The 24,911-nt window shown below is 40.8% G+C and overlaps 1 protein-coding gene and 1 long non-coding RNA gene across 2 annotated transcripts in view; both read right to left on the bottom strand.

The window, feature by feature from the left end:
* Positions 1 to 24,911, bottom strand: part of LOC143276458 (uncharacterized) — a 471,243-nt gene that overhangs the window by 385,167 nt on the left and 61,165 nt on the right. The window lies entirely within an intron of this gene.
* LOC143276611 (activin receptor type-2A-like) lies at positions 14,521 to 24,686 on the bottom strand. Its single transcript, XM_076581221.1, has 8 exons — positions 24,452 to 24,686; positions 21,699 to 22,288; positions 19,270 to 19,538; positions 18,775 to 18,970; positions 18,170 to 18,310; positions 16,683 to 16,821; positions 16,118 to 16,254; positions 14,521 to 15,658 (listed from the first exon to the last, which is right to left on the bottom strand). The coding sequence occupies exons 1-8, from the start codon at positions 24,522 to 24,524 to the stop codon at positions 15,302 to 15,304; spliced, it is 1,902 nt and encodes a 633-aa protein (XP_076437336.1). The 5' UTR covers positions 24,525 to 24,686; the 3' UTR covers positions 14,521 to 15,301.

The following is a 24,911-nucleotide window of genomic DNA, read 5'->3' as shown; positions in this document are numbered from 1 at the left end:
TGATTACTCCCAGTTAAGAAGAAAACTGTTGAGGAAAAAAAAACAACAGCTAAGGGGAAGTAAGTCATACACACCAACCTGTAAATGGCTACTACAGGTAACACACAGGTACTGTCTCCACTACCATGAAACATTCTACACACACACACACACAGCTAACACAGCACTGTAATCCAACCACACTTAGCCACAACAACATTCAACACACACCAACCAACACAGAACACCATAAAAAATCAACAGTGTCACATAGCTCGTCATCATTATCCTTGAGATTTTTTTTTCTTCTTTTTTTAAATGCAAAATGCACATATTTCAATTCCTGATATATATCAATTTTTTTTTTTTTAAGTCAATGAACAGGTTTTTTTTCTCCTCCAGTCCTGATCATCAAAAAAAGGGGGTTAATCATCAATATAAACAATTTATACACTCGGTGAATCAACGTGACAGAAAGCGAATCAGACATCCCTGCTTGGAAAACAGTTTGTGTTAACTAGTTAACGTTGGCATAATGATAATGTTGACGTAAAATTACCTCGACACAAACTGTGTTTTGGAACACAGGGAAACCAACTCAACACAACTGAACAACATCCAAAGAACATGCTAATGTAAATGACGTCCTTGCTAAAAAAAACAGTCCAAAATACCAAAATAAACACTTGATTTACATACATTATAAATAGTCAATCAACAAGCAATCAATAAACATAGTGCATTTCATGGACAGTCAATGCTTCCAAAAATTCAATTCACATAACACTCACAATAACAGTGACAACAAACAAATATCAACCGTAACAACCAGTAGAGAAAAATAAAACAACAACAAATTCATTACATACATTCACAATGACATGAAAATCAAAAAACAAATTATCAGCAAAAAAAACAAACAGTAGAAAACAAAATGAAAACACACACACAAAAAAACCTCAACATCTCTCACAGACAGTTCTCAATATTTCTGAGGAAAAAAAAAAGCAAAAAAAAAAAAAGCATGGTACTTAACTCATTCTACTCCAGGTTCAAAGTCACTCATACCATGATTACGTCCCCTATGGACCTGAATGAGTTTTCTCGTACCAATACATTTTTTTTCTAATTTTGTTTATTCTTGCTTGGTACAGCTGGCACTCTAAACTGAGCCTTTCACGGATTCCGTAATGCACGAAAACAAAGCTTTGTTTGGCCGATTAAATCAACAACCATTCTCCATCTATTTATGCCATTTGAGGGAACAACCTTTTTTTTCTTTCTTTTTTTTAACTGCAGTGGTCTCATGTACTGCTGGTCCAGGGGAGTTGTAGCAGGCATGCAGCTGTGGGGTAGAATGGGTTAAACAACATGGAGGCTACCTACTTCCGGGAGGTTATCGGCCGAAGTTGCTTTCGTTTTCTCCGCATAGGCGGACAGTAGTTTGCACAGGACAGGAATGTCAGACCCCTGCCAGAGTCTGCACTAGCTGGGTCACGGTTAAGTATGTGTAATTAAAGATGTTCTTTCTTCCTCGGTCCATGAGAAAAAGAGAGAAAAACAGACACAGACAGACAGAGATTGGGAATCTGACCTTTTCCAGTTCTGAACAAAGTGCATCTCTATCGAAGTAACAAAACAAAACACAGCATTTATAAATAACAAAATAAACTTTTACAAACGCACAAGAGCAGTAGGAGAATATGACTAGAACTCTGTTCCTCCTTCCGGTCTTCTGAAATTAACCCTTTGATTTAAAAAAAAAATATATATACAAAAAGTGAAAATTGGGGTTTCAAGTCATAAATCAATATCCAACACAATCAACCAAAAACTTGAGAAAATGGTCCAGAGATATGCACGCCTCTAGATCAAATGCGTGAATTTTCAACCTTCCAGAGTTATTTCCCTTCTTTTGATGACATCATCAGTAATGTCACCTTACCAGTGATTTTTTTTTTTTATGGGCATGGCAGTTATGTGTTAAAAAAATAAATCTAGTCTATTTCACAATAAATGCTCACACTCAGAGTAGCAGAATATTGAAACATAATATATTTACTGCAGACCCCGATCACGAGTTTTCTTCACAAATGTACAGCATGTAATTGAAACACAATTTTATTTACATCAACGTGTACTATTCTACCCAATTTTCTTCACAAAGTGTGGAAATTCAACACATCCACCCAATTTTCTCTTCAAAAAAGTTTATATCCAACACAATTTTTCTTCAATAAACATACATGTATACGTGTTTTCTACCTAATTTTCTTCACAAGTAAGTGTCTGTTCAACAGTCTGTTCAACAATTTTCTACTCAATACTTACATGTGTACATGTCATTATGTGTAACTCTACACAATTTTCTTCAAAACTATATGTGTAATTCTACGACATGATTTTTCTTCACAAACACATGTAATTCTACAACACGATTTTCTTCACAAACATGTGTAAATCTATGACAAGGTTTTCTTCACAAAAATAATTATGTGTATATTTCCACACAACTCTTCTCTTTTTTTTAATCTTTTTTTTTTTATCCTCTCACAAATACATAATCATTACAACAACACAACAATTGTTTTACCGCTTTCTCGTGAACAATTTTCCGCTGAGCAAAGTGAGAAACAGAAACACTTTGCATCTTTCATGCTGAAGTTGTCAAAAATTTGAACACGTGTGCACTACTTTCAAAGTTCACACACACACACACACACACACACTGCATTGTAAAACCATATCAATGATTTAAAAAAAAAAAACCCAAAAAAACCCAATGCAGCTCAGCATAGCCAATTCGTCAACACGGGTGACTGAATTCACATTGTTAAAAAATTTTTTGTTTTATTTAAATCAAATAAATCAAATGTAAAACCCAAAGCTGCCGAACAGCAATTATGTCTTGAAGATAAGTCTTGCTTTGCAGAAAAAAAAATCTTTTTTTTTTCAAAAAATCCCCCTTTTTTGTTCAAGTATAAAGGCAGCAAAATTTGAGGAAGTCACCTTAAAACAACAAATAGTTTTTTCTTGAACCAAACTATCCCATAATAATAGGCAGAAAATCATGCATAATTTTTTTATTTTTAAATCAACCTATCCCAGTACATATTCAACTTTTAACTTCAAGATAAAAGGAAAGGCAGCTATGTTTCTGGAAGCTTCAGCTGTATCAAGTTATCTACAATCACGACAACAAAAATCACCTCACACAAAAATCACCCCACCTCAAAGTTTTGATAATAGCAACTCATGACCTACAAAGCCTCAGTTTCAAAAAAAAAAAAAAAAAAAAAAAAAATCCCTGATCAGCTCAAACGAATCAATGGTTGATAAAAGAGTTTTTATCTGCCCTATGTCTTAGCTCTTATGGTCAACTGCTTTGACATTTTACGATAACGCTTTCATTGTTTGACAATCTATGGAGAAACACTGAATAACAGACAAGTAGATGGGCTTTGAAAAATTCAAAACAAACAAAAAAAAGAGAGAGAGAGAGAAATTTAAAATAAATGTGCATCACTTCATCATAGTACATACTTATCTATGCATTCAAACCTTTTTTTTTTTTTTTTTTTTTTTTTTTTGTACCTGTATCTCTCTCGTAAGTTTGTCGGTCAATCAGCACTCGAACACCTCGCTTAAGTCTGTCAGCCACAAACAAGTTTCGGTTTTTTCATTTTCATGACAGGTGTCAAAGTGTGATACACATACACTACACCTGATCCATTACACTACACAACATCTCCTGGTTGAACAATAAAAATAAAACAAACCCCAAAAGTTGTAGATGCCTGATCTTTGCATACAAACCCAATGCACTGATCAGGCTTTGAGAGAGCCCAACCCCATGTGTGTGTGTAAAACCCTCAGCAACTCTAACCTTGTAAAGGTGACTGCTAACGAAAGTTTGTTCTCGTCAGACACAACCAACAACACTGGCCGAACGAGCATATACACTGCCTCAATGTACGAGCTTATGCAGCTTCAACGTATGCGCATTTATTGCGTCAAAGCATGCGCTTATATTTTGCATCGATGTATGTGCATATATCGCGTCAATCGTATGAGCATTTTGTGTCACTGCGTCGTAGACGTCTGTAGCAATATTGTTGAAAAGAGGCAAAGTACTTCTGATGTTCACCCCACGGGCATCCACTCTCAACGGATAAATCAGTCATCATCCTTCCGCTTCCAGACTTTTAAACATTTTAGCAAGTTCTGCGACCCTAATTCATAAACTCCTGACGCTTTTTCCCGTTTAGAAGAACTTTCCCAAAGCCAACCCCTCACTCCCCCCAACGCCCCCAAGCATGCACACACATTGTACACAAGACTGGTTGAGAGAAAGTATAAAGAAAAGACTTCTTGGAACGCGATAAAACTACTACACTGTCGCTGAGGCACACGCAATGTGTTCTTCACCCTGACACTGGAAGCCCTAGAGCATACGGACTAAAAAAAAAAATTTTTTAATAAAAAAATTAAAAAAGCTAACACCCAAACACTGATCCCTCACTCATGTTCCAAGTCTTCAATGGAACAAAAACGATGTACGTTAGATATATATATATATATCCACAGAAAATGTTGTCGATGGCATCAGTGGACTTTCTCTGCTGAATACTGACAGTGGGTAGCCCTGAGAGCTGTTGAAAACGTTACGTCCGTAATAATAGTTGGTCATCTGTTAAGACACTGATGAATATCGTGTGCATAGCAGCACACAGGTTTACAACTCATAATAAACTCAAGTAATAATGTAATGCATAAAGGACAGTTCTAACTGGCGCTGGGCAGAAATAACAACGTAAAAATATAAACTACTAGCAAAGCCATAAACGGGTGGTGATGTATGATGGTCATATCCCACTATGACCATCAGAACAGCAGAGGAGGCAACTGCTGTCCCAACTATCTGGGTCTAGAATTTCATGGTACTTTAGTGGAGAGTGTCTTGCCCAAAGTTACATCCCCACTCTGGCGGCCATGCCTGTATGAGGGTTTTAGGACAGTCAGCATTGGGGTGGATGGTTCCCAAAGGCCAACTGAACCCCAAGGCTGCAGCACTGAGAGCCAGTGCAAGCTTGCCACCTGGTTTGAGAGTCACAGTTTTAACTAACAGTGAACTGAAATTATGACATAAAATAACAAGAGGCAAGGCCTTCAAGACTCACTTGTGATACACTTAAAAAAAAAAAAAAAATCCAAGCTTTTTATGTATTGAGTATAATTTCAAAATGTAATGTTTAAGATGAGAAAGATCAGTTTAAAGCAAATTAAGTCCCCTAGCATTAATTACAGAGTAATTTCCCTTTTTTACTATCTGCACCAAAACGTTTGCAAAATAAAAAAAAAACTTCCATGCTTAGCAAAAGAAGTTCCTGTTCGAACATAAAATGATAATAATGACTGCTCTTGTTGTTGGGTCAGAATATCAGATCAAAGTGCCAAGTTTAGAGAATACAAAAAATATAAATATAACAGTAAATGCAGTTTGCATATAATTAGGCTTCTTTTTTTTTTCTTTTTTTTCTTTTTTGTGCCCATCCCAGAGGTGCAATATTGTTTTAAACAAGATGACTGGAAAGAACTGAATTTTTCCTATTTTTATGCCAAATTTGGTGTCAACTGACAAAGTATTTGCAGAGAAAATGTCAATGTTAAAGTTTACCACGGACACACACACACACACACACACACGCACACACAGACAGACAACCGAACACCGGGTTAAAACATAGACTCACTTTGTTTACACAAGTGAGTCAAAAAGGGCCATTTCAACTGATAGTGGACAGAAAAAAACAATGTTATAACTAACAGTAAACCGAAATAATAACATGAAATATGAAAGACAGTTCTCACTGGCACTGGACACAAATAATAACACAAAATATAAAGGGCGGTTACAACTGGCGCAGATCATGGGAGAAAAACAAAACAAAACAAAACAAAGAACAGCAACCCTGATTAATTACAAGCAGCAACAAAATCCTCAGACTAAAAAAAAAAATCATCCAAAAAATGGTGAGTGCGTAAAGCGGTTTCTTGACCTCCTCTGAATTTTCCCAATGACTAAAATCAGGACACTTAAAACTAAACCAATCCAATTTCGTCTTCTTTTTGCTGTTATCTGTTGGTTGGAGGGGTGTCGAGGAGTGGGGTGGAGGTGGGGAGAGCTGGCTTTTTGTGGGGATTTATCTCTCTTTTTTTTCCCTTTTATAATACAGTACTTTATGGTAACCCGTTTCGCTAAAATCTCTTGTTGTTGTTGATTTTTCTATCAGATTTTCCCCCATTCCACTGTGTGTGTGTGTGTGTGTGTGTGCATGTGCGTGTGTGTATGAGTGCGTGTGCGTGTGCGTGCGTGTGTCAGTGTGTCTTCATGTGAGTTCTTATGTGCGAGTGTTTGCAAAGTGGCAGGATGCTTTTTGCCTCATAACTACTACCAATGTTAAAACTAAGGTTAAAGAAAACAACAACAACCCAAAAGCAACGAAAAAAACACCAACCCCTCCCCCCCAAAAAACCCAACACCCTCATCACATCAGAATCTGTTCACACACTGCAGAACAGCAGGACAGAAAACAGGCTCCATAATCTGAACAAAAACAATTCTACTGCTGTCCTCTCCCTTCACAACTTAAAGCCTGAACCGGACTATAAATGGCGGGCGATTTGAATCAAGCCAGTTTCTCACCAGAGTCTGACACTGTGACGTCGGTGAAGGTTTATTCAAAATAAAAGCCTAATAAAGCTACGGTTTGGCTTCATTTATGGCAGAGAGCGAGATTTGCCTAGCAGCTTCCAATCTAGACCTGAATTGACTTTGGAAAGTACAAAATGTGTCAGCTACACGTAATACAAAATTTGAATGCAGAGAAAAGGGGCAGAGCTAGAACCGAAACCTTGCTCTCGGGAGTTAAGACTTTAACTGCTAGCAGAACCAGTTGCTAGGTTTATAACATATAATGATATATAATATATATATAGTACACACCGGATAAGTTTGACACTGAGTGAATTATACTACTACTGGTCGCCTGCAGTGCTCACCCTTTTCAGCAAATGCTACGCTTCGATTTCCTGGTTTGAAAATGCACACACGCACACACACACACACACACACACACACACACAGAGGTGTGACAACATAAACCTAAACTCAACAGATATCAATCTTTGTCAAATCATACTCATGATATAAAATTACCCATAACTTACCTTGAAAAAAATGTTACTGTTACTATTACAACTGAAGGGGAAAAAAAGAAAAAAAAAAAAAAAACGAAAAAAAAAAACAGGTAAGGTTTAAACAAAGCAAGTAAGAAACTGCCCAGTTGAACATGCCGAGCAACACCTCTCGGACTCCAGTCAAAGATACTAGATCTGCTGCAACAACTGCTCAGTCCACTGCCCAGAACTGGGAACATCAATTTGTATTTTAAAAGTAACAGATATCAGTGAGAAGATCAAAATGTTGTGTGATGCAAAACTTATCAGCTTTCTACGCAGGAATGAAATACGTATCTTTGAATGCTCCCTGTTTAGCTAGTGACGTCAAATACTTAATACTGATTTTTTTTTTTCCTTCTATTACCTGAATGACAAGAAAGAATTGCCTGTTTCCATTCCAACATGTGAATGACAAGAAATAAAGCCCCACGCATTGATTTCAGGATTGTCTTACGACAAATGTCAAAACAAGCTAAAAAGAACATGAAACCCAAACACTTTGAGCTTGATTTTGATAATCTGATATCAAAGCTAACACGAAACTAAATAACCTATCCTGCAGTTTTCACAAAAATAAACCAAATAATCCAACGACAGAACATTAATTCAATTTCTGAGATGGATTTCAATCTTCAAATTTCTTTTCACTATGAACTGGAATCCAACAATATGTATACATATATATATACTAAAAAAAAAAAAAATAAATAATCAAAGAACCTGCCTGATTGTTTTTTAAACAGCAGTTTTCCACAATAAGAATTAATTTTCATTCCTACTCTCATCAGAAATTTTGTGAAATCTGGACAACCGACTGACAGTGAGACATGAGCATTTTCTTTTTCTTTTCTTCTTTCCTGTCTTTTTTTTTTTTACAAATACCAGTGCACTGACGGCAGAACATTGGCATGTCTTCCATCTTGTTTTGAAACGAACCCACCTGTACCAACCGACCCACGTCAGAGCACTGCAGCCATTTCTGGACTTTCGATAAATCAGACAGAGGAACATCAAATCAGGTTTCAGACTGCAGGGACAAAGAGTCAAAACACTTAGCCGTATGAGGAGCACAGGAACAGGAGTCATGATGGCTGCCGGAAAAAGAGGGCGCTAGCCAGGGGGACAAAAGGGAGGTTACCTACTTCTGAGAGGTTATCGGCCATAGTAGTTTCGTTTTCTCCGCATAGGCGAATAGTAGTTTGCACAGGACAGGAATGTCAGACCCCTGCCGGAGTCTGCACCAGTTGGGTCACGGTTAAGTATGTGTAATTAAACACTGGTTTATATAAAAACAAAGCCACAGAAGATAATTGCCCTTGTGTCCTTGCTAATTCCCAGCCTCTGAGAGGAAGTTGTCTTTCTGTGTTAAAGAGAAGACAACCGCCCTAATGTCCCTACTAATTCCCAGCCTGTGAGAGGAAGTTGTCTTTCTGTGTTAAAGAGAAGACAACCACCCTAATGTCCCTACTAATTCCCAGCCTGTGAGAGGAAGTTGTCTTTCTGTGTTAAAGAGAAGACAACCGCCCTAATGTCCCTACTAATTCCCAGCCTGTGAGAAGAAGTTGTCTTTCTGTGTTAAAGAGAAGACAACCGCCCTAATGTCCCTACGTAATTCCCAGCCTGTGAGAGGAAGTTGTCTTTCTGTGTTAAAGAGAAGACAACCACCCTAATGTCCCTACTAATTCCCAGCCTGTGAGAGGAAGTTGTTTTTCTGTGTTAAAGAGGAGACAACCACCCTAATGTCCCTACTAATTCCCAGCCTGTGAGAGGAAGTTGTCTTTCTGTGTTAAAGAGAAGACAACCGCCCTAATGTCCCTACTAATTCCCAGCCTGTGAGAGGAAGTTGTCTTTCTGTGTTAAAGAGAAGACAACCGCCCTAATGTCCCTACGTAAATCCCAGCCTGTGAGAGGAAGTTGTCTTTCTGTGTTAAAGAGAAGACAACCGCCCTAATGTCCCTACGTAATTCCCAGCCTGTGAGAGGAAGTTGTCTTTCTGTGTTAAAGAGAAGACAACCGCCCTAATGTCCCTGCGTAATTCCCAGCCTGTGAGAGGAAGTGGTCTTTCTGTGTTAAAGAGAAGACAACCGCCCTAATGTCCCTACTAATTCCCAGCCTGTGAGAGGAAGTTGTCTTTCTGTGTTAAAGAGAAGACAACCGCCCTAATGTCCCTACTAATTCCCAGCCTGTGACAGGAAGTTGTCTTTCTGTGTTAAATAGAAGACAACCGCCCTAATGTCCCTACGTAATTCCCAGCCTGTGAGAGGAAGTTGTCTTTCTGTGTTAAAGAGAAGACAACCGCCCTCTGTGTTAAAGAGAAGACAACCGCCCTAATGTCCCTACGTAATTCCCAGCCTTTGAGAGGAAGTTGTCTTTCTGTGTTAAAGAGAAGACAACCGCCCTAATGTCCCTACGTAATTCCCAGCCTGTGAGAGGAAGTTGTCTTTCTATGTTAAAGAGAAGACAACCGCCCTAATGTCCCTACTAATTCCCAGCCTGTGAGAGGAAGTTGTCTTTCTATGTTAAAGAGAAGACAACCGCCCTAATGTCCCTACTAATTCCCAGCCTGTGAGAAGAAGTTGTCTTTCTGTGTTAAAGAGAAGACAACCGCCCTAATGTCCCTACGTAAATCCCAGCCTGTGAGAGGAAGTTGTCTTTCTGTGTTAAAGAGAAGACAACCGCCCTAATGTCCCTACGTAATTCACAGCCTGTGAGAGGAAGTTGTCTTTCTGTGTTAAAGAGAAGACAACCGCCCTAATGTCCCTACGTAATTCCCAGCCTGTGAGAGGAAGTTGTCTTTCTGTGTTAAAGAGAAGACAACCGCCCTAATGTCCCTACTAATTCCCAGCCTGTGAGAGGAAGTTGTCTTTCTGTGTTAAAGAGAAGACAACCGCCCTAATGTCCCTACTAATTCCCAGCCTGTGACAGGAAGTTGTCTTTCTGTGTTAAATAGAAGACAACCGCCCTAATGTCCCTACGTAATTCCCAGCCTGTGAGAGGAAGTTGTCTTTCTGTGTTAAAGAGAAGACAACCGCCCTCTGTGTTAAAGAGAAGACAACCGCCCTAATGTCCCTACGTAATTCCCAGCCTTTGAGAGGAAGTTGTCTTTCTGTGTTAAAGAGAAGACAACCGCCCTAATGTCCATACGTAATTCCCAGCCTGTGAGAGGAAGTTGTCTTTCTGTGTTAAAGAGAAGACAACCGCCCTAATGTCCCTACTAATTCCCAGCCTGTGAAAAGAAGTTGTCTTTCTGTGTTAAAGAGAAGACAACCGCCCTAATGTCCCTACTAATTCCCAGGCTGTGAGAGGAAGTTGTCTTTCTGTGTTAAAGAGAAGACAACCGCCCTATCGTCCCTACGTAATTCCCAGGCTGTGAGAGGAAGTTGTCTTTCTGTGTTAAAGAGAAGACAACCGCCCTATCGTCCCTACGTAATTCACAGCCTGTGAGAGGAAGTTGTCTTTCTGTGTTAAAGAGAAGACAACCGCCCTAATGTCCCTACTAATTCCCAGCCTGTGAGAGGAAGTTGTCTTTCTGTGTTAAAGAGAAGACAACCGCCCTAATGTCCCTACGTAATTCCCAGCCTTTGAGAGGAAGCTGTCTTTCTGTGTTAAAGAGAAGACAACCGCCCTAATGTCCCTACGTAATTCACAGCCTGTGAGAGGAAGTTGTCTCTCTGCGTTAAAGAGAAGACAACCGCCCTAATGTCCCTACTAATTCCCAACCTGTGAGAGGAAGCTGTCTCTCTGCTTGAAGAGAGAAGCCAACTGCTCTTCTTTCCCTGCTGATTCCCTGCTTGTCGGAAGTTGTATTTCTGCGCCCGGTCCAGTCACAGAAAAAAACAAAAAAAACGACAATAAAACTCTGAATAATAAAAATTAAAAAAGGCACTGATGTGTGACAATGGATTTGCACTCGCTGCCCAGACATAACTCAGAAAAAAAAAGAAAAAAAAAAAGAACAATCACCATCATAAAAATAAAGGCTGTATATCCTAGTGGATACTAAACACGATTGATGCAAAGATATTCATAAGAGAAATTCTGTTTGGAGAAAGAAAAACGTCTGCCCTGATGTAATGGAGAAGAAAAAAAACCACCACCATCATCATGACAGTAAAGGCTATATATCTATCTAGAACTAGTAGATACTGAACATGATTAGTGCAAAAATATTTATAAGAGTAAGTAGTATGACACTAGCCACTCAACAAAACAATATCCCAGAGAAATTCTGCTAAAGCAAAAATTTTTTTTTTTTTTTAATAAAAAAAAAATCTGTATCTTCATGGACATTAAAAAGCTGGGTTTTTTTATGTTTTTTGTTTTTTTACTCAACCACACACTTTACAATGTACAGGTATTTCAAGGAAATGAAACAAATCTTGATTGTAACACATACCTCTGCCTTCAGTACAAAGGAACTTTTTCAGAAAAATAAATCATTGGCTAACACATGTTCAAAACTAAAAAAAACCAAAACATTAGTTTCCCGTTTTTTTTAAAACAGCCAAATTGCGACACAAAATACCAGCATAAATGTAACGTTGTCACATGAACACACACATCCACGCAGACACACAGATACATTAAAACATTTCGAACAACCTGAATCATTTAACAAAAACAGAAACGGACAAATTTGAAGTTCATGCACATGTCCACAAACAATGCATTTATGATTCTTACACAGTTAAGAGGGAAAATTCATAATCTCTTTGCACTGTAAAGTCTCTTTGCAAAAAGGAAAACCAACCCATAAATCAACTTCCACTGCAACAACTATGCCCTTTCAGTTCAAAATCATGTAAGAGTCACCATCTCTTAAGTCATGTCAGCAGCATCTATACAACTTTAGTCAAGACATCTCCCTGAATTAATCGTGTCATGTGATGAGCTTCCTCACGACTGATTTTGAAATCACAACAGGATAAGATAAGGGTTTATCATGTTTTGGGGTTGTTGTTTTGGGGGTTGTTTGTTTTTTCTTCTTAATTTTGCTTCCTCTTTGCTGAAAACATGTGATCTCAAATTAGCCGAGCATGCTGTCAAGATGTTTATCAGCTTATACAAATCTTATACCAACTTCTGCCTTTTTTTCGCAAGTAATCTGTGAAACTGAATCTGGTATACCTAGCATCAATTTGTTTCTAGAGTAAAACGCATTTGAGAACACAGGCTGCAGTTCTTGTTTGTTAGTTTCTACTTTTTTTCAAGAACGATTGGATATTTTTCATTCACCTTTCAAATATAAATCATTGTTGGTTTTACATACAGAAACTCAGAAACTGCAAACTATGCTCCTGCTGTACAGCTGTAACTGTTGTTTTTTGTTTTTTTTTGGGGGGGGGTTGTTGGTTTTTTGCTTGTTTTTTTTTGGGGGGTGGGGCATGTTCTTTTCTTTCTTTTTTGTTTTCAAGCAGGGACATGTTTAATAAATAAACAAATAAGTAAATAAATCAATAAATAAACAAATAAGCTATAAATGAAGAGTTATCTTCCTTTATATCTATAAATAAAATGTCAAGAGGTAGCGAGAAGAACGTGTGACTCACATCATCCACCCTATCATCCAATCAAAACCTGGACGTGTAATCTAATCAATCCTCCCCCCACACACCTACTCCCCCCAAAACCCCCTAACAAATCAGCAGCAACATTTGTTCATAAAGAAAGTGAAGCTGCTTTCAGTAGAAGTAAAAAAAAAAAAATAAAAAAAAGGGTGTCACCCCCCCCCCACCTTCCCCCTCCCTCCCCCACTCCGACCCTCTCTCACCGACACATCAACAACAACATATCCACCCTCTTTATAACCCTACCCCACCTTTTCCAGGAACCCCACACAGCATACATACAGTACACCCTGATCAAGCGAATCGAATGCACGCACACAAGGCCAAGTGTGTTGAGGCAGACAGACAGACAGAGAAAAAGTTTGTAGTCACCACCAAAACGACTAGACGTTGTTTAAAAAGAAGATTAAAGCCTTGGACCAGTCTTGATTCGTAATCTGCCTGCCTTCCCAATCAACAACAAAATGGTACGCTCCACTTTTTTGCTGCGAATGCAAAAAAAAAAAAAAAACACAAAAAAATCGTAGTCCCAAGAAAAAAAAAAAAGCCAAAAATCCTGCTTGGCGCTGCTGCCAAAAGAAAAAAAGAAGTCAAACACAAGGACACGCGATGCAAGAGCTGCACAAATGTTTGTTGTTGTGTTTGTTTGGTTTTTTTTGGCAAGTCTGTAACAATTTTGTCTTTTTTTCTTTCTTTCTCCGTTTTCTTTTTTTCTTTTCTATTTTTCTTCTTTACTTTTCTCATCCTTGGTTGTTGTTGTTTTTTTTTGTTTTGTTTTTTCTTTCTTTTTTAAAACTATTGAGCTTTCCAGGAGCCATTTTTACAAACAAAAATCAATGTTTTTTCTTTCCCAACCCCGCCACACCCCCCCACCAACCCCCGAAAAGTCACCTCCCATTTCGTATCCATTCTCCTCCATCGTTTCCTTTCCAAATATCCAATGGCACAGTCCGTAGAAGCACGTTCACTTCATCACAACAACACGCTCACCATCAACAACCAAAAAAAAACCTCTCTCCCTCTCACAGACTTCCAAACAAAGAGCAGAAAAATCCTGAACGTTCACAATTCTACAACTTGTTGTATACAGCAACAGTCACTCTCACCAAAAATAAAGTTAAAAAAAAAAAAAAAAAAAGTAATCGACAGCAGAAGGTCCTCAATGTCCATGACTTAAAAACACCACCAAAAAAAAAAAAAAAAAAAAAAAAAAAAAATCCAAAAAATTCATTTTCTGATGCTATCAAGTCTTCTTCTCCTCCCAGTACTACAGTTCACAGTACTGAGAAGTACTATGTTTGCGTTCTCAGCAAACATGTGTTTACATACATTTCACGCTTGCTTTCTTCTCTCCGATCACGTAAAAGACACACAACAACAACACGGTCAACACAACAGAACGTTTGTCATGATCAGTTTACCTGTCTGTCTTGACTACTCAAGCCTGGCAGCTGTTTGTTCAATGTATTCTGTACGTTCCCGATGCATCAGGTATTGAAAACAAGACAGCCAACGAGCAGTCCTCGATACCCGAGACCCGAGAGGAGGGAGAGAGAGGGAAAACTGGCACTTCGTCCTTTGATGTCGCCTTCAGTCGTCCGCTGATTTCCTCCTCTCTTCCCTACTGTGTGTTTCTCCCCCCCCTCCCCACCCCCACCCCCCCCAAAAAAAACTACTGTTTTGAGGCACCCAGCTGTCCAGATATGCATAAACACTAACATAGGATTTTTTTTTTTTCCACTCCTTCTCTCTAGTCTCTGAACTCTTGTTGTCTGTTTGGCACAAAAAGTTTTGTTGGGGGTGTAATGCTGTTAGTGCAGTGAATATCTGGCAAAACACATGCCTCGAGCACTTCTATCACTGGGTTAAATGCTGTTCTTGCTGTGAATAGCTTGCAGTACACACACACCCTAGCACTTCTATTGTTCCCTTGATCAACCGTTTCTCAATATATCCAACAGCCATCGCGTGCAGCATGTTTTCTTCCAAAAACTTAAGCGAAACAGCTCCACTGATCTCTGAAACAAAGCTCTGTCAATCTTGGAAACAAAGCTCCCCCCGCAGCGAGGCACCTTCACAAACCATTCCCCCTACACCTCTGCCAAATACAGAGGAGAGAGAGAGAGAGACAAAGAAACAGTGAGAGAGGTGGGAAACTTTTTCTTTTTTCTACAAATTTCATTACAACTACCTCTTAAAGAACTAGGTCCACGCTTAACCTGACGGCAGCAGCCCCTGGTTCTGCTCTCCACAGAGGCTCTCAACAACCAGGTACAAAACTCAGGCGACTGCCACCCACCCCAATGTGTTATTCTCTCAACGACATCAGAGCTCTAAAAAAAAAACTAGCTCAACCGCACTCGACCAAACAGCGTGCACCCCCCCAGCCCCAAAGATGTTCTGCTCTTGATGACAGCGGGGCTCTCCAAAACTAGGTCGACCACACTCCACCCAAACAGCCACCCCACCCCCACCCCAAATGCTCTCCGACAAGAACCTCAGACCCCCCACTGTCAACAAGTGCTGCCCTCTTTGGGAGGTAGGTCTGAGGAGGACATTGTGGAAGAACACAACTCCGAATCCCGATGATGACACGGGCTCTGGCCGCCGACCGGAATCGGTGTCGGCGAGGAGGGTGGCTGCTGCTGCGGAGGGACAGGGACAGGGACAGGGGCGGGGGCGGGGGCGGTGAGGGTGGCGGGGGTGGGGGGAAGGACAGAGGGCGCCGGCGGGGTGCAGGTGGTGACCCCTGACAGACTGAGGCAGCGGGACAGCGAGGCCACGCGCTCCTGCACGCAGCCCGCCGACAGCCGTGCCTCCGCGTCCTGGTCCCAGCACTCCTCCACTGTGGACACCAGGCTGGCCATGTCCTGTAGAGGGGGCATTGGGGGGGGAGGAGGGGGTATGATGACAAGTAAAGTTGGTACAGCGAAATGAAAATACGATTCTGTATACACACACACACACACACGCAATCTCATACTCCTACAAGTAAATATCACCCCTCTTTTCTTCCCCCCCCCCCCTTCGTGCACGCACGCACACACACACGCACACAGATACCTCACACTCCTACACATACAGGTAAATACCACCCCTCTTTTCCTCTTCCCCCTCCACACACACACACACACACACACACTCGCACATATAGATATACAAATAAATGTGTTTCTCCCTTTCCCTCCCTTCCACACACACACACACACACACAAATAAACCTTAACCCTCCACACACACACACACACACACACACACACAGAGCCTCCGACTCCCCCACTCCCGTGCCCCACCACCCCCCAACCATCCACACCCCCACACACACATACAGGATGGCGTTTCCAGTGCTCGTGGATGGGGGGTCTCTTCTTGCGCGTCACCACCCAGTCCTGCATGACTTCTAACGACGGGTGAGGCCCCACCTCCTCCGCTGACTCAAACGGCAGCTGGTACTCCCCGACCGGCCCTGCAGTCACACAACATTGTATTAATAATAACAGTATTAATAATAATAATAATAATGATAATGTACATTCGAAAGGTGCCTTTTCTCTTGAAGAGCTGAGGGCACTTTACATGAAAGAAAAAGTTACTAATTATATGAACCATTCAGTACAGTTTTCCCTGACGAGCCCTGGAGTTGTATCAACAAAAATAATAATGATAATAATGATGTACATTCCTATTCCCTTTTCTCTTCAAGAGCTCAGGGCGCTTTACATGACAGAAAAAGTTACAAATTACATTTTAAGTTTGAATTAGATTTTCTTTCTCCATACAACGAATGTGTTTTTTTTCTTTCTTTCTTAAGCCACTAGATCTTCTGCAGCCACTATCACTAACACCTGCCTCATTCCAGCTCTGTTTCGCTACAAACCGGGTCAAGATTCTCACCTTCGGCGGCGTTGCAGCGTGTCAGCAGCTCCCAGAGGACCAGCCCACAGGCGTACATGTCGATGCGAAGGAAGGCGTCCCGATTGAAGCAGATGGCGCCCTCCAGCACCTCCGGCGCCATGTAGCGCCTGGTCCCCACCTGCACACATGTTGTTGGTTTTTTTAAGTTCATTTTGTGAAGGCCTGGTTTTTGGGGTTTTTTTTAGTATTTTATATATATATATATATATAGAGAGAGAGAGAGAGAGAGAGAGAGAGAGGGGGAGAGAGAAAGGGGATATATATATATATATGGGGAGAGAGAGAGAGTGAGGGTGAGAGTGAGAGAGAGACAGAAAGACAGATTTTTTTTTGTTCATCTTGTGAAGGCCGTTTTAATTTCTTAGTATTATATACATAGTGAGACAGACAGACAGACAGATATATAGATGGATAAACAGACAGATAGATATAGATAGATTGATATAATGATAGATTGATAAATTGATAGAGAGACTATACAATACAAACAGTGAACTGACTGAAAAGTGAAATGAATAAAAGCATATCATCGTTGTTACATACACAGTTTGAAACAGTATCATATTTTGTCTGATAAATTTGGTGTTACCAAATTTACTGCATTTTCTCTGACACTTTCACCTCCATAGGCGACTTTTAGTCAACTAGATGGTTCACCATCACTGGCGACTTGTGCTGACATCAACTGATTGAGGTGTCGTGTTAAACGGTCCGTGTTTCAAATCGTAACAAAGCTTGACAGCTGCAGCCAACATTCCTGCGGAACAGGAAACTGACTGACCAAGGAGCTCCATTGGCTCTCTGTTGTAATTTTATTGGCTGAGTAGTTAGTTTGCTGTTTTATCTTGTTCATACTTTTTTTGTGTGTGTGTGTAAAGCAAATTCAGAAAGAGAGGCATGGGCAGGGTGGGAAAATGGATGAATTTTCGTCTGAAATCAGAACTGTGGATAGATGTCAAACAAGAGAACAAACGAACGAACAAATGAACACACACACACACATACATACAGAGACACACACACACACATATACATACAGAGTTCCAGAGTGGCGCAATGGCCTTGACGTCACGCATCCACATGGGACGCAAGAGAATCTGAGCGTACTGGTTCAAATCCCATAGTTGCCAGTATTTTCTCCCCCTCCACTGGACCTTGAGTGGTGGTCTGAACGCTAGTCATTCGGATGAGACAAGAAACCGAGATCCCTTGTGCAGCATGCACTTAGCGCATGTAAAAGAACCCACAGCAACAAAAGGGTTGTCCCTGGCAAAATTCTGTAGAAAAATCCACTTCGATAGGAAAACAAACAAATTTGCAGGCAGGAAAAAAATACAACAAAAAAGGGTGGTGCTCTCAGTGTCGCGACATGCTCTCCCTGGGGTAGAGCAGCCGGAACTTCATACAGAGAAATCTGTTGTGACAACAAAAAAAAGAGTAATACAATACAAAGAAACAACACCTACCAGTCCATGCGTCTCCCCCGGGCTTTTGCCGGGCTCGAACTTGATGGCCAGGCCAAAGTCGGCCACACAGGCGCTCAGGTCTCCCTTCAACAGCACATTCTTTGACTTGAAGTCACGATGGGCAATGGCAGGCTTGGAACCCTGAGGAAAGGGAAGAGAGATGATGGTGGCATGATGATCTCTTTTAACTGTCCTCTCTTCATTTCCAAATTGTGTAAGTTTGTTTAGGTGGAAGTGCTTGAGTGAATGCTCTTAGCGCTATTGTAAAGCACACACAGCTTCAAGAATATATGCTATAGCGAGACATCTATATAAACAAATAAACAAACAACAGTTTCAGTTTATCACAGGAGGCATCACTGCGTTCAAACAAATTTGTACTTAAGCTTAAACTAGTTACCAAGAAAAGATCTAATTTCTGATTATAACAATTAAAATTATAAATATCATCATCATTATTATCTAACTTCTACAGTGAGGTAAAAACAGCATATTTCCCGTGTCATTTCTGCATCAATATGGCATGGAAGTCTGCAGAGGCTCTGTAAACTCCCCAGGGTTGAGTGGGTTAACCTTTTACCTCCTGGTTCTGGGGTTACACTCACCTGAGTGTTTGTGGCGGGGATTTCATCATGTAAGAAAGCCAGTCCACAGGCCATGGTTTCAGAAATCTTGCACAGCTGTGCCCAGGTGAGCACGTGGCCCTTCAGGTAATCGTACAGAGACCCATTCTCATGGAACTCCGTCAGGAGCCAGAACTCCGTGTTCAGATTGTCGCCCCGCTTTTCGCTGGCGATAAACCTGCAAGGAACAAGACACTGTATCAGTTGAATAGAATTCAAAACCAATGAAAAGAAAGAAAAATTCTACTTCAAACGTTATGAAGGCGCCATTCAACTTCCATGCTCTAAGTCCAACAAACAAGTTCAAACATACAAGTTCAAACATACAAGTTCAGACATGCACGCACACACATACAGACACACACACACATCCATATGCATCTACCTCCTCAACACACCTTCCACACACTCACTCTCTCTCTCTCTCTCAACCTCGCAACAAACACACCCTCCCACACCCCCTCCCCGACCCCCTACCTCAAAACATTCTCGTGCAACATCTGTGGCAGGCCGTAGATCTCCTGCTCTGTCACCCATGACTGCTTGTCCTGCAGGGGGAAGACTTTCAGGGCCACCACCTCGGGGCCCAGCCTGGCCTTCCACACGCAGCCGAAGCGGCCCCGGGCCCGAACCTCCACCCTCTCCACCAGGTCCAGGTTCAGTGACGACGGGGACGGGGTGGTGACATACCCAGGCTCAATGGTGGGCAGCTGCTGGTGGCCCGTGTAGAAGTTTCGTCGGTGACGCTGAAAACAACGGCAGCAGAAATAAATCAAATCAGAACTCTCCCACAGTGTGGCTGCCTACACAGCAGGGTTACACACCTAAAACTAAAAGCATGTAAAACTAAAAGCCCAAGTGTACAAATATGGAGAAAATGGAGTGTGGTTGCCTACCTGTTGAGATTATAACACCTAAAAGCACAGTTGTACAAGTATACAATCAGTGAACAGCTGTAGCCCTGGAAAGAAAGAAGAAATCAGGAAAAAAAATAAAACCACTGAATTTGATAATTTCAAGCATTTTCACTTCAACAGCAGCAGAAAAAAATCAGAACCCCCCCCATCCCCCCCAAACCCCCCTCCCTGAGACACAGAGAGAGAGAGTGTCACTCTGTGTGTGTGTGTGTGTGTGTGTGTGTTACTCTGTGTGTGTGTGTGTGTGTGTGTGTGTGTGTGTGTGTGTGTGTAAATACTACATTTATGCAACTGGACTGTGTATATTATGTGTATACATGCATCCACACATATACATGTATTAAACTATATAGTATATACATACACATGTATGTATACATGTATTAAGCTATTATCCACACTAAAACTAAAACAGTGCATGTCTGCATGTTCTGACAGGAGGGTACCTGGACAGTTCATGCATCCATACATCTAACTCAAAGTCTGCACATATTCACACCCCATCTAAGTCTGCACACATTCACACCCCATCTAAGTCTGCACACATTCACACCCATCAACAATTTAAAAAGTAATTTCCCCCTAGAGTAAAGGTAGTCAAAATAATAGTCTTTCTCCACTCTTGAGTTTAAAGTGGATAAAAACCATACGCTCTGAAGCAGGAGTTGTACTACTGCTACTAGTGCTAATCAAAAAATAAAAATAAAGAAGAAAACTAAAGCTGGGGTAAAAATAACAAAGGACACCTGGTCGTTAGTCAGCACGTCAATTGACTTTCTGCACTCAAGTTTCTACCAGGGGAAAGTGATGGCTCATTGTGTGTCTGTCAAACACTCATTCAGTCATTGTCAGCATTTCAACATCATTGTTCTACTGCAGGAAAGCTTTGTCAGGAGTTTTCAACAACAGGGCATTAATACCACTGGGCATATTTATTATGAAAATCAAGGCAGAGACACTCCTTGCTCCAGCTGCAAAAACAGTTTTGTGTGTGTGTGTGTGTGTGTGTGTGTGACAAGAGAGACTGTGTGTGTGTGTGTGTGACTGTGTGTATGTGTGAGTGAGAGAGAGAGACTCTGTGTGTGTGTGTGTGTGTGTGTGTGTGTGTGTGTGTGTGCGTGTACATGTGTGTGTGTGCATGCATGCATGCGTGTGTGTGTGCATATGCGTGTGTGTGCATAAGCATGCACACCTGCATGTGTGTATCAAATTTGTAGAAACTGTTAATGTCCATTTGTCTTGTGCTTGTGAAAGTTGTTCAAAAAACACACACACACACACACACAGTGACACACACACATACACACACACACACATTCAGTCTGTTGTCAAAGCAATCATAAATTGTGTGTTGATGCAATCATGAACTGCATGCATATGGCTTTTTTTCCTTCAAATTATGAATATATTTAAAAAACAAAATAAATCAAGAATGGCACACTAAATGTCAATCATGACTGACGAATAAACAAATACTGAAATAGTCATGAATGTGTGTTACCTTATAAATTAGCTATTATTAATACCATGAATCTATCAAAGTATTAAGTTACCTATGCACTATTAGTATTAATAATCTACAACTTATCAGAATGATACACAAGTCACACTCAGCAAATGTGACGCACAAGAATACACACACACACACACTCACAGAATATTTTTCATGCGCTCACACATGCACATTGATTCATAATCATATGCACACACACACACATACAAACACACATTGATCCATTTGATAAGTAGTTTAGTCTTATACGTGGTATCTATAAAATAAAATAAAAACTGTCACCTGACCATCTTTTCAACAAAAAGTTAACTACAGACTTGGAGTCAGACATAAAGGAGAGGAGTGGGGTAAAGAAAGAGGGGTAAGAAAGATATATATATATATATATATATATATGAGTATGACCATGCAGGCTTTCAGAACTCAACAAGGATTTAGATCTTAAAAAAAAAAACAACAACAAAAAACACCCATACCTTCCACAGGAAGAACACGGCCACCACAATCACCGTCGCCACCACAATGGGGACGATGGAGAACAGGATGGCCTTGGTCGTCTGGGTCATGTCCTTCACCACAGGGGGCAGAAGCGTGGTGGTCCCCACCACCCCTTCCCTCCCTCCTCCTCCCCTTCCAACCCTGCCCCCCACGCCCCGCCGCGAAAAGTACAGGTCGCTCAGGCTCAGCACCTGGTTGTGGAAGCTGATGTTCTGGTTGCACAGGTCCCCCTCGCAGCAGCAGAAGTAGACGTCCCGCGCCGGGTGGTGCTGCTGGCACCGCTTCTTGCCCCGGCAGTTGTTGTCGTTCATCCAGCAGCCCTTCATAACAAACTGGAACCCACTGGAGGTGTTCATCCAGGTGGCGTAGCAGTAGTTCCGGCCAGAAGGGGTGGAAGGGGGCAGGCAGGTGACCACGCCCCTCACCGCCTTGCACTCATTCGTCACGGGGTCGCACACTTTGTTGTTGTACTCCTCACACTGGGTCGTGAGGACGTCAGGCTCCAAATGGTCATTTTTGTTGTTGTTGTTCGCTGCAGGAGGTCTGTCTTGCTTTGGTGGGAAGGCCACTATTTCAGACAAAAAAAGAAAAAGAAAAAAAAAGTTATTTGAATGCATTAAAAATAAGTAATATATATAATCAAGCTCAATACAATTGTGAAGTAAATGGACAGCTATTCTTGTCTAAATTTCACTTTTTTCGAAAACTAGTCTGATTCTTTGAATAGTATCAACATTCTACAAGTTAGACTGGAATATACAAGGCTCAGCATCATGTACCATGATATACTATCCAAGTAATATCAACAAACTGAATTAAATATGTCTATGGGCCTAAGAATGACTGATATATATCTTTTGCGTGTGAGGTAGAATGCTTATATACAGTTTGTATGCACATGCCACATAACGAAGTCATTTCAGTTCAGCTGCTCAGTTTAGTCTGTTCTTTATTATGGACTAACCCTGGAGGCTTTATAAGTTTATTCCAAGTGAAAAAAAAATATTCATAAGGTTTCGTTGGTAGTTCTTTTGTTTATACAATAATAGTTTGTCGTCGTTGTTTACCAACTCTTTCATTAAATATAATTTCAAGTCATTTGCACTAAGTTTTTTTTTTCCTGTTTAATGTGGTTCTTAAAAGTTAAACACTGAGGCAGTAAAATATAAATCAATTTATTCCAGCAAGATATACAAACTTCATGGGTGATAAGCAGGAGCTACAGCTTGCACAGATTTCCCCTGAAAATATTATTCAAATATTATCATTCAATCATGTCTGCAAGTATGTGTGTGTGTGTGTGTGTGTGTGTGTGTGTGTGTGTGCATGTATCACTTCATCAGTTCATGTGAGTGGAAAAATGAGATGTTTACACAGTTACTGGAGCCACTGTAAATAACTGTAAATAGTTAATTATAATACTGCTTATTGTAAAAATTCATAAATCACTCATGGCAGTTAATGTCAATTGTACTCTGTCCTCCACCCTCACCCCTCTTTTCTAACCACTAAATGCTTTTCCATTACCTTTCCTTTCCCATCCTCCCACCCCCCACCCCCACCTCTAAACCCCCCATCCCCCTCCCCTTTTTTTTCTTCTTTTTTTCCCCAACCACTCCATTCTATTCTCCACCACCTTCCCTCCCATTCTGGATCTTCTCCCACCCCCTCTGAATATCTACTCACTTCTCTGTTCATACTTGCCTCCTTCTACTGTAATACAGTCTTCTTATCCTTTTCTTTTACCTCTACTGTCATTTCCAACTAGCACAGTCCCTGAAGACAGACCTATGATCTGAAATCTACACCTTTAATCAAAAGTGCGTCTTATTTTACAACCCACAGTTTTTATAAACTTTCTCCATTTGGTATAGTCTGTCAGTCTGTATAAGTGTATTGATACTATTTCATGTTTTGTCTCAGGTCTTCTTTCTTCTTTATGTTCCATGACCAACACTGACTTGCCGATGACTCTGGTTCATGCATGCTGGGTATTTTCGGGTCTCCATAACCCACTGAACGCTGACATGGGTTACAGGATCTTTAATGTGCGTATTTGATCTTCTGCGTGCGTATACACACGAAGGGGGTTCAGGCACTAGCAGGTCTGCACATATGTTGACCTGGGAGATTGGAAAAATCTCTACCCTTTACCCACCAGGCCGTTACCCTGATTCTCCAACGCTAAATCCACTCGGCTATTGCGCCCGTCTAGGTACCAGTTAATCTTTACTTTAGTTTTAAAACCTACGTATATATCTTTTTCAATGTGTAAAAACTGAACTTAAAGTACATTCCAGTGTGCTTGATGAAATGAAATGACTGACCCATATAACTCGGAAATGACCCATAAAATGAGAAAATCGAGGCCGAATGTGGGTCAGGGTGAACACCGCAAACCAGTTCATTATTTTATGCTTTTGTCAAAATTCGTGTAGGATCGGTGAGAAGGGGGAGAATGGGAGGGGCAGGAAATATTGCATGATCAGGACAAGTTTATACGGGTGGGTAGGTGTAGGGTGGGAAGAATCGGGTGCGGTGGGACCGGGAGGGGGCGGAGAAATCGAAAGACATGACCTGATCCACGACATACTGATCTGATGGTTGTGATGATAGCTAATCATCACGTCCAACCATTCCGGTTTAAGTCATTCTCAAAATACTCTTCTTTTATATCGATGTTAGATAAGTTATAACTTGTAAGTCAAAGCCGAAGGCACTCAGTACTTACAATTTTGAGGAAGCAGAATAAAAACAATCGAAAGAAAAAACAGTCCGCGGTGATGATCTTTCTGAAGTGTCATTTTCTCCAGCTGATGCAAACATGTAAGAATACCGATCACTGAAGCAAGGTATGTTAGCAATGCGCCACAGTCTTAGATGCGACATATATTTCCACCACAGTTCACTGCAGAGTGTAAATGCATGCTAGCAGGTTCACTGTTACGCACAGCATAAAAACATCAACTGCGAACAGCTTTATTGATGGATTGGACAAAATGGCCGCATGGGTTTACACGCCCGGATGAAATCCAGGTTGTTTTGGAAGCAAGGCTTCGTCTGATTGGTCACAGCAGAAATCTTTCTAGTTTCGTTTTCGGCTGCTGTGTTTTATGTATGTATATGTGAATCTTGTTGCTTTTGTTGTTGCTGTAATTTCAAGGTTTGTACTTCAACCAACTTGAACCGCT

Source organism: Babylonia areolata, chromosome 32 (assembly GCF_041734735.1).
Source record: "Babylonia areolata isolate BAREFJ2019XMU chromosome 32, ASM4173473v1, whole genome shotgun sequence".
Taxonomy (NCBI): Eukaryota; Metazoa; Mollusca; class Gastropoda; order Neogastropoda; family Buccinidae; genus Babylonia; species Babylonia areolata.
The sequence above is the reverse complement of the archived record's forward strand: the minus strand, read 5'-3'. Positions and strand labels throughout refer to the sequence as shown.